This window comes from Diorhabda carinulata, chromosome 7 (genome assembly GCF_026250575.1).
Source record: "Diorhabda carinulata isolate Delta chromosome 7, icDioCari1.1, whole genome shotgun sequence".
In the NCBI taxonomy this organism is placed as follows: Eukaryota; Metazoa; Arthropoda; class Insecta; order Coleoptera; family Chrysomelidae; genus Diorhabda; species Diorhabda carinulata.
In genome coordinates, this window is record NC_079466.1 from 5,983,583 (window position 1) to 5,998,086 (window position 14,504).

The window sequence follows — 14,504 nt, forward strand, 5'->3', positions numbered from 1 at the left end:
ATTGTACCAATCTAAGCCCTCGGAACATAAAGTTCTAAGATTAAACTGATCTCTAACCTAACATTTAAATATTTTCGTTTACTGTTTAATCTGTGTTTAGTTTTTGTTGAAGATATAGTTTTTCAATATGGACAAAAGTTTTTCCAGTCCAATATCCGTGAAAAGCCCATTTTCTCCTAGATCCCGGCAGAATATAAGTTCCAAAAGGATTTTGCCGGCTTCTTTCAGAAAATCATCGTATGTTTATAGTGTTAAAGCTTGATTCAATAACTTATATCTGGATAATATTTTTATATTTGCATGTATTAATTATATATTATAGGCAGTATTTTTCTTTTAGACGTTTGAGTTTGTCAGCAAAATCTACGCAGTCGGTACAAGTTGTCTTAAAGTCTACAAATAATTATGCCGAGCGTTTCGGACAATCTTTACCAGTTCTAATAACTGAAGCATTAACATTTGCAGATCGTACGTATATTTTATTTACGTTGTATTGTATTGTTTCAAAAAAAGTACCTTGATAAGTTAAATTTGTTTCACCTGTTAGTATTGTATGTGTAATTACAAATTATTATAGGAAATACTATAGTATCTGCCAGAATATCAGAGTGTGGATATGCCTGGGTTGTTTGTGGCCGAAGATTACTTATATGGCAATACCGTCAGTCTCTATCAGCTCCTGGAACGCCTCAAAGGAAACTAGGAAGTTTAAATCAGTGTTTTGAACTTCAATTGCCACAAAGTGATTTAGCTCATAGAGCAGAATTAGTATCTGTATTTATTAATGTTGGATCAAATATTCCTTCTTGTATTGCTGTGTCACCTGAAGGTAAGTAATCCCGATTATTACTTATATTGGACTATATTAATATTGTTTACATAAATTTAAAAATTAAGAAATGTATGAAACCTTTAATTATATAGTCACTGAATTCAGACATACTAATTAAAGGAGAAAAGATACACATAGATTTTATAGTAGTTATAAATACAGTGAATCAACTAAAAAATAGGAGAGTTGCATGACCAGGTCCGTCTAATAAAAAATGGAACAAATGAACTATTTGAATAATTATTTTTCTAAAATACGAAAATGATGAAAATATACCTGAAAACTGGAAAACAGTTTCAATCACATTTATTTATAAAAAAGGCAACATACTGAAATGCAACAATTATCGTGGGGTATTGGTAACAAGTACAATAAGCAGGGTATGTACAAGAAAAATAAATCTGATGAGCAGAAACACTAATTACAAAAAGAAGAAGAAAGTGGTTTAGAGCTGGAATATACTATACAGACAATGGCTTCTCTTTAAATCAGTTGATAGAGAGAAAAACAGAAAGGCCAGGACCAATGTTTATAGATTTACAAAAGGCCTACAATAACATACCAATATCAACATTGTGGGAAGCTCTTGACAATACCAACATTAATCATACCGTCAAAAAGGCCATCTAGAATGTATATAAAGATATGAAGCCTGCAGTAAAAATTGGTAATTAAGATTGGCATCCTTCACAGTCAACAAAGGCTTGAGACAAGGGTACTGCATATCACCAACACTTTGTAAAATATATGTTTAAAAAGCTCTTAACAACTGTGAAGGAGAAATGCAAAGGAATGTGGATCCAAATCGATGATCACACTTGTTTATACCCCCTCCAATTTGCAGATGATCAGGTAGTATGTGCAAACGATAGAGATGACTTGGAATACATGGCACACAAACTAAAGGAAGAATACAGAAAATGGGGAGTGCAGATGAACATACAAAAGATACATTACTAATGTATGAATAGGCTACAACAGACATACAACTAGAAAACAAAGAAATTATAATGGGATGTGAGAACTATAAATATCTAGAAATTATTTTTGATAAAGATGGAACAGATTATACAGAAATGAAATTTAAAATAAACAACAGCACAATGACTAAATCACTGAATGGAATAGTGAAATAAGAAAACAACAGGAAAATGAGGATCTACAATGCAATGATTACATTGGTATTGGATTAGAAACGTGGAGAATAGAAAAATTAAATAAAAAAATAGAAGCCACAGAAATGGACACCCTAAGAAGAGCAAATAGAATGTCAAGGTTAAATTGAATCCAAAACGACACACTTAAAAAGAAAATCAATCTGGTAGAAAAAATTATAGAATATTTTGAAGAAATGCAGTTGATTTAGTACAGGCACATGCAAAGGATGAGGAAGACCAAGATAATCATGGAATAAGAAAATAAATGAGTGCACAAAACGAACAATAAGAACTACAGCAACAGGAAAGAGTGCCAATTAGGAATCTGACAATGTCGCCTTTTTGATTTTTGAATGTCATTCGATAGAGACTGGAAAGATGACCCTCTAGACAGTTGCTTCGAAAATTTTGAAATCGATCTAGGTTAATAAATTTTTTAAAAAATATATATGTATTATGATCGCGATATTTAAAAAAAAGCAGTTTTTTTGCTCTCCTGAAAAGTTGTCATTTTTTACTTAAGCCGTGTTAGAACATGTCTCCACAATGATATTTGCGAATCTATTATTTGTGCCATATAAAGGCTCATCCTTTTAAAAGCCAAACCTTGTGCTAAATATGTTTTACTATTTTACTTCCACACAAATATCCATACATTTTTATCGCCGAGAAAGTGTTTTTTAACACTATTCCTCATTGTTGTATCCAGTAAGTCTATATTGATTTCAACAATTTTTTGTACACTACCAACTTATTTACAATTGATAATTTTCCACACATTATCCAATAATATAATGGATTTTTCATTAAAAAACATATTTTTGATAAGGAATAAACCATTACTGTGTATCTAATTTAAAAATATAAAGGTGTTAGGATGGCCGCTATGATTTTCTATTCACTTTAATGCTTCAGAGTACGTGGAAAATTCCGAACTTTATTGTACTAAGAAATCATCATGTATGGGTATGATCAGTGGTTTATTTACCAGCAGATTGGGTATGCTGTAGCCTAGGACATTTACACAATTTAAAAAAAATGTGTTTACACGAAGAAGACAAGTTTTGATACTGTTGTTGATCTTTATTAATAACTCTTGTAAGTTTTTCATAGCTGTAAAATAAAGTTTTAAGTATTTCGAAGAATTAGTGGAATTAGGTGTATACAAAGAAAATAGAAGAGAATTAAACAATGAATATTTGATAGAACACCTGAAGATATTGGAATGGCTGCGAATTATTACTTCAAAGTTAACACATTTTCTACTTGTCATAAATAGACTCATCTACGAGTTAGCAAAACGAATTTAGCGAGATACTTACTTTTTTCCAAATTGAGTTAGTTGTTACCATCGCTTCTAACGGAATTGCTAGTTTCCTAGAAAAATGTATCCTAATGATTTAGAAACCCAATTAGATGAGGAATGTTTCGTAAGATAATATAATTAATGATATTACAAATTCAAAGGCCCACAAAAATGCTTTTATGATTTAACTTAAACTGTAATACCGACAGATAATTGAGAAAAAAATGTTTGTATTTTTGTAAAGCTGCAAGTGTAATAAAAAATATGTACCATATCTATTCTTAATATATAAGTGTTGAATAGTTTCAATTATACCTTATCTTACTTTAAAATTATGTACTTTATCAATAATTAGGGATCTTGCAGAAAACTTCTATCACAAATTAAAAAGTTAGAGTTTTTTTTAATAAAAAATCTAATATATATATAATTGTGATCTCAGTAGATGTGTTGAAAGATGAATAGTATACATTCAGCAAATCTGTAAATCCTCCGCTGAATATGCTAACAATTTCTGTCATTTGAATTCGTACTGCACTAAGTGTTTAAGTGTTTCCTGTTCCTTACTCCCCTTACAAATTGATTCCTAATAACTCTCCTGCAGAAAGCATTTTTTCTTGAAAGGTTGTATATTTTCAGTGACAGAATCTTCGCAATTAGACTAAAATTTTTTTCATTTTCTTAATTTGATACTGAAAATAAATAGCTACTACAATAAATTAAAAAAGATATATTTTACTTATTTGAATTTTTAGGTGTTCTTAGATACTGGCCTGCTATTGCCCATGAAGGGATTACTGTTGAACAGACTGTAGATCTCCAGGGACAAGAGTGTGATAGTTTAACAAATGTTGAAGGTTTGTGTTGTATATTAGCCACAACAACTTGTACTGTAGTTTTAATACATCCTGAAATTATTAGTGGTCGACATGTTTTAAATTGTAAACCACTTAAAGCTCCAAGTGGATGGTTAGGTGGAATTAGCAAGAGGATGTCTTCCCTAATATTTGGACCTATTTCAAGTGAACAATCAAATGAAACTGTGAGTATTTACAAATTTTTGTGATTTGAAATACCAAAAAATGAATGTTTTAAGTAAATATATTATTTTAGCGTCTTGTTAGAGTACTAAGTGTTCCAAACAAAGATAGTACTTGGACAATATACGTTCTTGCTGGTCATTCTCTTCAGAAATGGATTTTATCCAATCAAGATAATGAACAATTGGTTTTTATGTCAGATTTAAATAGAGCAGTAAGAGAAAAATTCCAAACAACATTAAGGGAAAAAATCCGAGAAACCCCATGGGATCAATCTGATATGGATTCTTGGTTAATGAATAGCCAAAATATGGATACATGGTTGTTAGATATTCAAGCTGATAAAGATAATATTATTATTTTAGCTGCTGCTGTTAATACACAAATTTCTCCAAGGGTAAGCCAGTTATAATTTAAAATATTTAGAATATTTCAAATGTATAAACGAACTGTCCGTATACAATAGTCACTAAAATTGATACAGACTGATGAACTAATTTTATTCCTATGGAAGATAATCCAGAAATAGGAATATAAATTTATTTTTTATATTTCATTTCTACTTCGAAATAAAAAAATAGAGAAGATTAAACCATGGACAAAGATATATTGATTAATTTTGTATAAATATGGAAAAAAATTAAAAAATAGCTGTAACAAAATTATAACACAAGTATATTGAAATGCTACAAAAATTTTATGAGCATTTCAAATTAATTAATCTGATTAAAAGTAGAAATAAATAACCAGAAAATGTTTTCAACTTATCACTCATTGTTAATAAAACAAATTATACATTGGTGTTTGGTGATTGTATCTAACTAGAATGAGCAGACAGATGAAACTGTCGATTTTGTAGAGAAGACGGATATTGAGGACAAGAATGCAAGATGTTCTACCAATAATAATGCCAGCATTAACTCAATGTACTCCTAAAAGAAAAATATAGCTCCAACTATACAGCGCTTGTGTTTGTGAGGAGGTTTCAAATACTGATGCCAACAAAATTAACTAGACATTCTGAAACAAAGCATAAATATTGTATGGGAAAACATGTAGATGTTTTTAAGCGGAAGAAAGCTCAACTACAAACCTTAAAAAATATCCTTAAAACATACTCAACTCGTGAATCTACTTTGAAAGCATCATATCTTATCAACTTTCATAAAGAATTGCTAAAATCATAAAACCCTTTACTGTTGGAGAAGAGGTGATTGATACACCTCTTTTCAAAAATACCGTTAGTAAGAGAAAGTTATTTGAAGAACTTCTGACCCATGCCATATTCCTGTATTATGAAAATATTAATTCTATCTTATATGGTCCTCCTCGGATTATAATCTTTTGATAAGATAACTTAGTTCCCGTACAGAGAGGCTTATGCAGTATATTTATAAGACCAGTAAATGTTATTCAAAATAAGATTTCAAAAATTATATTTAAGAGAAGTTTGCTGTATTTGACAAAGGTCCCTGAAGTCCCTTTTTTATTTTAGATCCCTAAATGTCCCTTTTTTGCAAATTGATCTCTAAGTTCCTTCTTTTTAAAATTTTGCATTTTTTTATTATATATATTTACCACATTGTCGAATACGTTTAATTTAACGATCGATCGTGCTCAGAAACACTTTTCTTTAATTTTTTTATGACTCAGATGAAATTAAACAGAAGTTGTATAATTTGAAGTGAAAATTATCATATTTAGCTACATTTTTTCTGAAAAAACTCTCAGTGGTTACAATCGTCATTTACTAATTATGTCATTACAAATATATGTGTTAGTACACTTCTTACTAACACTTCCCTTCACCTCAATTTCCAAGAAAATTTGTGGATATCGTTAATAGTGGCTGAATATACCAATATTAAACAGTTTCAATCTGAAGCAGAAATAAAGACCACCATCATTGAAACGTGGGACTTGCTACTGCCATGCAGTAATTGTTAAATGATATTCCAAATTATATATAAACTTTGTGAACATATTGACCATTAACAGTAGTGACTTTATTTCGATGGGAACTTTTCCCCCTATTTTATGTCACATTCAATTTTTCTTTTTTGTCCACATAGCAGGGAGTTAGTTAGTTATTCCTTTTACATAAGTATTTTTGTACAGAATTTCTCAATAGGTTTTTTCCCTTCCAGATTTGTTTCATTTCCAGTTATGACACACAATCACAGTGGCTTTATTTCGATGGGACATACTGTTTATTCACCCATTTTCATGAAAAATAAATATTTTTGTGTTTGAATAACATAATTTGAAATATTTATCTTATTCATTTGAAGCAAATACTGAATTTTATTTAATACTTTTATTTAAAAAAAGGAAGACAAACTTTGATCAGACAAGAGATTGAATAAGCATTTTAATAGATTTTATGAATATTGTATTGCCATCAATTAACAATAAATGTAAAGTGTTATATTTTAACAGATTGATTTTAGGTATTTTTTATATATAATCATTTATTATTGATATTTATGAGTAAAATGATAGGTCCCTAAAATTACCTTTTTTGTATATTTTGTCCCTAAAGTCCCTTTTTTGAACAAGTTGTGTGCTAAAAGCCCTGTTATATGGCGAAAAAAATTTGAAATCTCAGATATTTACACATTCATACCATTACATAAACATGGATTTAAAGAAAATTTGATTGTTTCGAATATCACTAGAAATGTGCAATACATTACAGTTTCTAATGGCCACTTGCACCGTATGGTTATTAATGGTTTAAATTTAAACACTGGCTTAATTCTGTTTTTTGAATTGCGCCTTGTGTTAAACCAATTAATTCCCCGAAATCGGGGGCTTAAACTGATTCAATTTTCAGTTAAACAGTTACAGTTAAACCTACAATATTATTGTCTCTGCTCTCATAAGTAACAAGACATTCTATTGGTTTACTGTGTTAAAAGAATTCAACAAATGAAGTTGATATTCATACTCTGGAGATTGTAGATATGTAATTTCTCAGGAGAGTGTATAATAGAGCGAACCATTTTGGATATAGATAATTTTACCTTTTTTATAAGGTTCAGACCCTAAAAGCCAACAGTTATTGACTTTTGGAGCAAATTGAGGATAGTCTCATATCGGTTATTATAGATTAACTTTCTTATTATATTTTAATATATTATGTAGGCTTCGCTGTAATATCCTATGATCTTGTGAATATTGGGATTTTATCAATTTTTCATTATTTGTGAGGTCTATTGTTCTTTGATCCAAAGTTCCCATATTCTTTATGATGAGATAATAGGAAATTGACTGGTTTCAAATCCCTACTATGATAGTGTGTACATTAAAAATGGGTTTGATTTTGAATGATTATATAGTTTTCCAAGTCATACAAAAGAGCTGTGTTCTCAGAAAAACTTACTGGTAGTGACTCATTCCAAGGAAGTAACTAGGCACATCCCCAATGGCACGCAATTGCAAGCAGAGGTTTGTTACCATTGCACTAGAGATGTCTATAAGCATTGTAGTCTTCTTCAAGCAAATATTCAAAATATCGCTTCAGTTATATAATCTACAAGGACTTAATAATTATTTCAAATATTTGTCCAAATTTTTAGTTGAACATAGAATACTAGTTGACATAAAAATCCAATTCTTGGTTACAATACTATACAATAAAAAATATAGCTTATATATATATTTGACATCAATTTTTACATTATAATGGAAAAAATTTGAGGAAATATATTATAATTTTAATATTTTCATTTTGGTGGAGTCTTCGTACTTCTCACAACTCTTAATATGATTTTTTGACATTGATATTCCTATGATCTGCCACAATACAGTATAATTCAATAATTATATGGCTACTTATCAATGTCAAAAATGCTTTTCATGAATATAAGGGTTCTTCCATTAAACATTATTATGTATTTTTGCACTTTTTATATTCAATTTATCTTTTAAGCTTTCTTCCCGATTCAATCTAATATTAATTTTAATTTAAGGTACATTATGCTCTGATATCATTTTCTACGGGTGATAGCCATCCTGAAATTAGGGATTTTGTATTGTTGATGATATCAGGTTTATACAGAGATGATAATCCTTCAGAATCATTATCATACAGGTTTTTGATATGTGGCACAAGTGCTTATCTATATAATGATAAAACAATAACTGTAATACGCCCTCAAGAAGAACCAGATGTTTTTGAATTCACTTCCTCACAAGATGTGCTGCTAGGTAAGATAATATACATATATGTATTAAGGATTTTACAAAACTCAACGTTTATAACTTTTTATTTGAAATTTTGATGTTTTCTTAATTCCCAATTGTGATATTTTATTCCTTTCCCCCTCCTATACGCCGCACGACTCAAACATTTTCGTAGGCTGAGAAGACTCCAGAATATGGAGGAAATAAGGAAAGAATAGTAATTTATCTAGCTTCGTTGTAATGATTCCTCCTTGTAATTATTTGTCCTATAATGACCGTAGATCACAAACAAAATTCCAATTTCTTCTCGAACTCATCCATTTATATATCTCCAACTCGTTGCATATTGCAATCCAAAAGATCGCATTGTTGGAGTACCAAGTACCTATCAAAATCGTCTGGTATAAGTTGCCGTACTGAATGCGAATGAGTGCTACAGGTTCGAGATGAAAATTTACGAGTTCTAAAAGTAGTATATAGTTATTCCAAGAATGATTATGTTGATCATTTTTAAATAATATTCTCTATTTGTAGGGGGCTCAATTTGTATAAATACTCCCGTATTCTTCTCAAGAATAAATGGTCTTATAGCAGTATGTAGCAATGACCAGATTTCTGATTTTATTAATCAAAGCATGACATCCAATACACCTGTTGAAACTTCATTCAATGAAACAGCAGTAAATAATTTATCTGTATATGTTATTGACCCCCAGGAAATACATAGTGCTTATAAGGACACAATGAGTCAAATGAAGGCAGCATTTATTTTTCATATCCGTAACCAACAGGTATGTTATTTGAGTATGTATTGTATAACTTCTTAATTCTTCTATCTTTATATATGCTTTGATGAATAAATTAAATATAAATAATATTTATTATATATTTATATTTAAAATATAACTTTAAATTGAGGATAATTTCCTAGGTGGTGATAAAACCTTTGTATTGTTCACCATTGTGAATCAATGATTTTATGTAAGGTAGTATCGTATTTGTAGAATTTCTAATTTAGATTAAAACTTAAATGAATAGTATGTGGATCTTATTTGATGTACATGAATTGAAATTCTATAATTAGATAAAACTTTCAACATAATCACTAGCACGTGAAGTTCATATATTGAAGGTAGGGTAGGAATTACAAGGGTTGTATGTTCTAACTAAGAAACAGCACATTTTTTCCATAATCATTTTCATATTTCAGTCTCTATCTAGTTTATACACCTAGTCTAATGATGCTTTAACCTTTTTAATCATTCAAAATAATAGTTGTCTCAAGATAGGCATTCACAAATACGATAGAGTGATCACTTTTGAATATCTGGGAATCAATATGTTCTTTTGATATGCCAATATTAAAGAATGTACACTTTAGTATTATATTGCCACAAGCCCACAATATCACTTTTATGATAATATTTACTTAACTTTTTCTCGGTTACTTTGTTTTCTTATGTAAACAATGATGTGTAAGTAATAGTCGAAATTATTTTCTTTCCATGTTCACTCATTTACAACGAAAACAGTTTTCATAAGATGACTATCAAAATTAATCTATTTGTTATATTTACTTAAAATTTTGGTAGATGACATCAGAAACGTGCTGTAAATTAATAGTGAAATTGTTATACACTTCGGAAAAATCACTATTTTTTCACAGAGCCTCTGTGTGTCTCATAGTTCACCTTCTAGCTTAGTTGAAAATCAATATTTTTATTCTCTGGAAACAACGTGCAAAAATTTTCTATTTTAAATTTGATAATTTTTATTCAAAAGAAATGACTGGCAAATTAATTTATTAAAATTCGGAACTTCTCACAAGTGATACACCCTATGACAATATAAATCTGAACAAATAGAAGCTACTATATATGTGAACATTAGGATACCACGTATACCACTTGCAAAAAGATCTATCGTGTCCTCTTTTCTTCATGTTACACTAGGAATCCACGGGGTGATCTGTTAATCCCACTCCTATTAGATATTTCAGAATGTGGGATGGCTCTAGCTGCAAGAGATCTTCGTCTTCTATTTCACGGGAGTTCTGTAGTCTTTCACACTTTGAGAGAAGGTGAATAGAAGTTTCGCGCTCTGCGCAGCAGAATCTGCACCTTGCATTCTCTGCTAAGTCGACTTTAGGTGTCCATTGAGGTCCGACAGGACTCCTGTTAGTATTCATAGGTTGCTCTTGACTATGTTGATACACTGTTTTTTCCTTTGTACCTCCATTTCTAGTATCTTCTCTATTGTCTTCTAGTCGATTTCACAAAATGGTTCAGGCTTATGAAGGGTTTGTCTGCGCCTACTTTAGCGAGTCTATCAGCTATTTCGTTTTTCTCCACTACAATATGTCTTGGAATCCATTGCAAATTTTATTTTTCTCGTTTAGATTGTCCAGGCATTCCCAAACCAGTTTTAATTTAATAACATTGGAGCTCAAGACTTTAATGGCTGCTTGGACATCTGACAGGATGATGATCTTCCGTTTGCGATAATTCCTTTCTATATTGAACTGGACACATTTTTCAATGCATATATTTCTGCTTGGTGTGTTGTCCAAGTTGTCAGAGTGTTTGATTCTATGTTCTCCTCTCTTCTAGTTCTGTATGCTGTTTTAGAGCCATCTATATACCGTTTGATGGTATTTCTATTCATTTCTTGTATGGTTTTTAAAACCCATTTGTTTTTACAGCTTAGTTTTGAGGTAAATAGTTTCTCAAAGCTAAACTTTTTTGATATTTCGTCCTGAGGCATGTCCCAGATTTCATCATGTTTGAGGATGGTTTCTCGTTTTGTTTCCTTCTCTGAACAATCTGAATGACGTATTTACCGCCACGTCTTCCAATACTATATGGAGAGGTGGAAGATTTGAAATCACTAGTGCGGCTTTTGGGCATGATTTCATCCTCATAAGAGTCTACTACATCCTCTGTTTGCATTAATAGAAATGTTGTCTTGTCCCACTTTTGTTTCTGCTGTTCTAGTGGCTAATAGTTGTGACATCTATCTGGAGGTTTTACTGTCTACTCCTCTCGAGTCTAATGCTCTTTTGACTGCCTCATGTGGAGTATTGTCAAATTTGTTCCTCCTCCTGTTTTACAAGAACAAACCATCTTTTGGATTCTTACTCTATCATATTGATCACACTGTTCACACTATTATAACACACTCACAATTACACTGTCTGACGCGAGTTTCGATAACCTGGATTTCGTCTTCAGAGTCTAAAGGTAAACTGTTTCAGTCCGAATGAATATTAAAAAATTGAAAATTCAAGTCAAATTGAAACCTAATTTATTTTAATGCACCAATCAACAGCAGAAAGTGATATTTGTTAGATATATCAGTTCTGATTACTACAAATCTATCTTCTAATGTTACTATACAAAAATTGGTTATTCACATTTTGTACTAACTTATTTAAGTTTCATATTAAACGTCTTTACATTGGCATCTATGTAGAAGTTCCTAATTCAAGAGAAAAATTATTTTCTTCCTATTATCTTGTGATATTTACTAAAATGTTTAAAATTATTTCAAATTATCCATCACATTTTGTAATTCAATAAAATTTTGTAGTCCGCTTACCAAGAGATTCTTAACGAATTATTCCCAGTTGATAGTTACACACTACCTAGTATAAATAGCACTTTAGATAAGCTAGTTATTCAGATGTCTAAGGATTTGTTGGATGATATACCAGCTGGGGATCCCCGTTGGACCAAAGATGCTCCACCGGGAATAGGAAGCTCATATTCAATGCAAGTTTTACATCAGTTGGAAGATAAACAAAAGGCTATGTCCTTATATTTTAAATTCCTCAAAGACTCTGAATTATGGAATAAACTATCAGGGTGCATCGTTAGAAATACTACTATGGCCACTGTTCATATTTTAGGTAAGTCTGTACAAAAAATCAATTTTCAATGAGGTTAAAAAGACGTTTGAATTCAGTACAACCAGTACTAATATTAAAATCCCTTTGGAGAAACAAGAAATACACATTATGATTTTAACATAGAATTTTAATGATGTATCCTATATTTGTAACTTTTTTTGTAATTATTTTTTAGGAGAATGTCTAGAAAAAATTTCGGCAGCTATAATATGTAAAAGTCTACCGAATAATATCTTACTTGAAAATGCTATAGAAAAAGCTATAATCAATTTTGAAAGTGAACCCGGAAATGGTCTTACAAATCAAGATATATTTTATAGAGAAGTTAGTAAAGTGCATACTGTAATTCAAGAACTCTCAAACTGTTGTGAGGATTCGGCACATTCTGATTTGAGCCCAATAGAAATTGCTCAAAACGTTCATGACACCAACGAGATTATATTGGTAATATTTTCAGAAAAAATGCTGGAATAATTATTTACATACCTATATTTTTTACAGACCGTTATAAATGAAGTAATACAATTCCGAAATCAAAGTAGTAATAATTTTATACCATCAGAAAGTACAAAATCTTTGGATATTGAATATTTACCTTGGACCGCTGCAAATGGAGATGAAGGCCTTACTGATACTTTAATGCAACAAGTAAGTTTAGATATTTTGATGGATAATAATCTGATTGGTAACTTTACTAGTGAAAGTCTCACAAAATTACCAATAAATTATCGACGAAATGAAATATGTGTGGGAATGAACCTATTTGAAATGTGACAGAGATTTATTTTGAGAGTCGAGCAAATATTAAGCTCTGAACCCATCTACTTTAAGCTGATGTAAAAGCGCTGAATAAAACTTCACGAAATAAGCAATAGTAACCAAGTCAAAATCTATTATATCTTCTTGGTTTGATGAACTATTTTTGACAATAATTCTTTGAAAAAGTTAAATACATACAGGAATCAATTAGATAAACCAGAAAAAGAGTACAAATGCTTTTTATTGATCCAGAGCCTTACTCTGCTGTGGTGAAATGTTCCTTTAAGAATGAGTTTCGAATAAAGGAGGAAAATGAAAGCAAAATCAAGCTACACCTTTTTATTAGTCACAATGACATAAATATTGATCAAAATAGACCTTAAATCATGAATATGTATATTTAGGAAATTAAATAGAAAGGTATAAGAAGTGAAAAATTATATGTTTTCCGTATGATCTATATCTTTGGGGTTATTCAATTATAACGTAAGCAGATTTGTTACAATTACTTAACCCCATTCTTTCCCTTTGTCAGCAAAAGTAAGTCTGAAATCTGTGAATGTGTTTTATATATTTATCAGGTCATCTAAGAACTTCAGGAAGGAATGGTGCATCCTACTTGGATTTTATTACACTACTAATTAGCACTTACACTATTTTACTTCTTACAATAATAATTATAGATACTGTATACACGACTATATTCGGTCAAGAGCTCCAGAAGTACCATTACCTTCTCAGTTGTTTTTTTTACATCAATATCCAAGCTCTTGCCGCCTCCTATGTTTATGTAAATTTTGGTAGATGCTTTTAATCTATTCTGTTTTTTATTGATTCTCGAGCAGCAGTTGTGATTCCAGAAATGAGAAATTAGGTTTGGGATAGAAAACTTTAACGTACATAATATTTATTCAAACTTTATTGACAAGATATTCAAATTAGAATAAGATACAAATGTTCTAATCTGAAGTAATATTATAACGAAAAAAAGTTCTTCTAAATCTACAGTCCATGACATCCGAATCCATTCTTCTAAATTGTTGGTATACTTATCATTTACAATCAACAGTCTCTAGTCCAAGACATCTGAATCCACAAGTTTTTGACGAAATTCAATGTTTGTTGCTCAATGTTGAGTGCACAATTACCGATTTTGGAATGTCTACGTTATTATCAACAACTCGATGTTCTAAAGTTTGAATAATACTCATCAGCTCATTAGCTTAATGAGCAACCACTCTTATAGACCCAACTTTCATAACAGTATGCGTCCTTACTTTTTTCAGTGACTTGACAGGTTATAAAAACCAAACAT

The 14,504-nt window shown here is 30.5% G+C and overlaps 1 protein-coding gene across 1 annotated transcript in view; it reads left to right on the forward strand.

The window, feature by feature from the left end:
- Positions 1-14,504, forward strand: part of LOC130896676 (nuclear pore complex protein Nup133) — a 23,169-nt gene continuing 8,665 nt past the window's right edge. The window contains exons 1-10 of the mRNA XM_057804929.1: positions 1-237; positions 341-468; positions 578-829; positions 4,051-4,337; positions 4,409-4,732; positions 8,310-8,547; positions 9,058-9,314; positions 12,112-12,430; positions 12,606-12,874; positions 12,932-13,078. Of these exons, the coding sequence (XP_057660912.1) occupies positions 128-237; positions 341-468; positions 578-829; positions 4,051-4,337; positions 4,409-4,732; positions 8,310-8,547; positions 9,058-9,314; positions 12,112-12,430; positions 12,606-12,874; positions 12,932-13,078 (2,331 nt within the window). The 5' untranslated portion in view covers positions 1-127. The remainder of the gene's footprint in view (positions 238-340; positions 469-577; positions 830-4,050; positions 4,338-4,408; positions 4,733-8,309; positions 8,548-9,057; positions 9,315-12,111; positions 12,431-12,605; positions 12,875-12,931; positions 13,079-14,504) is intronic.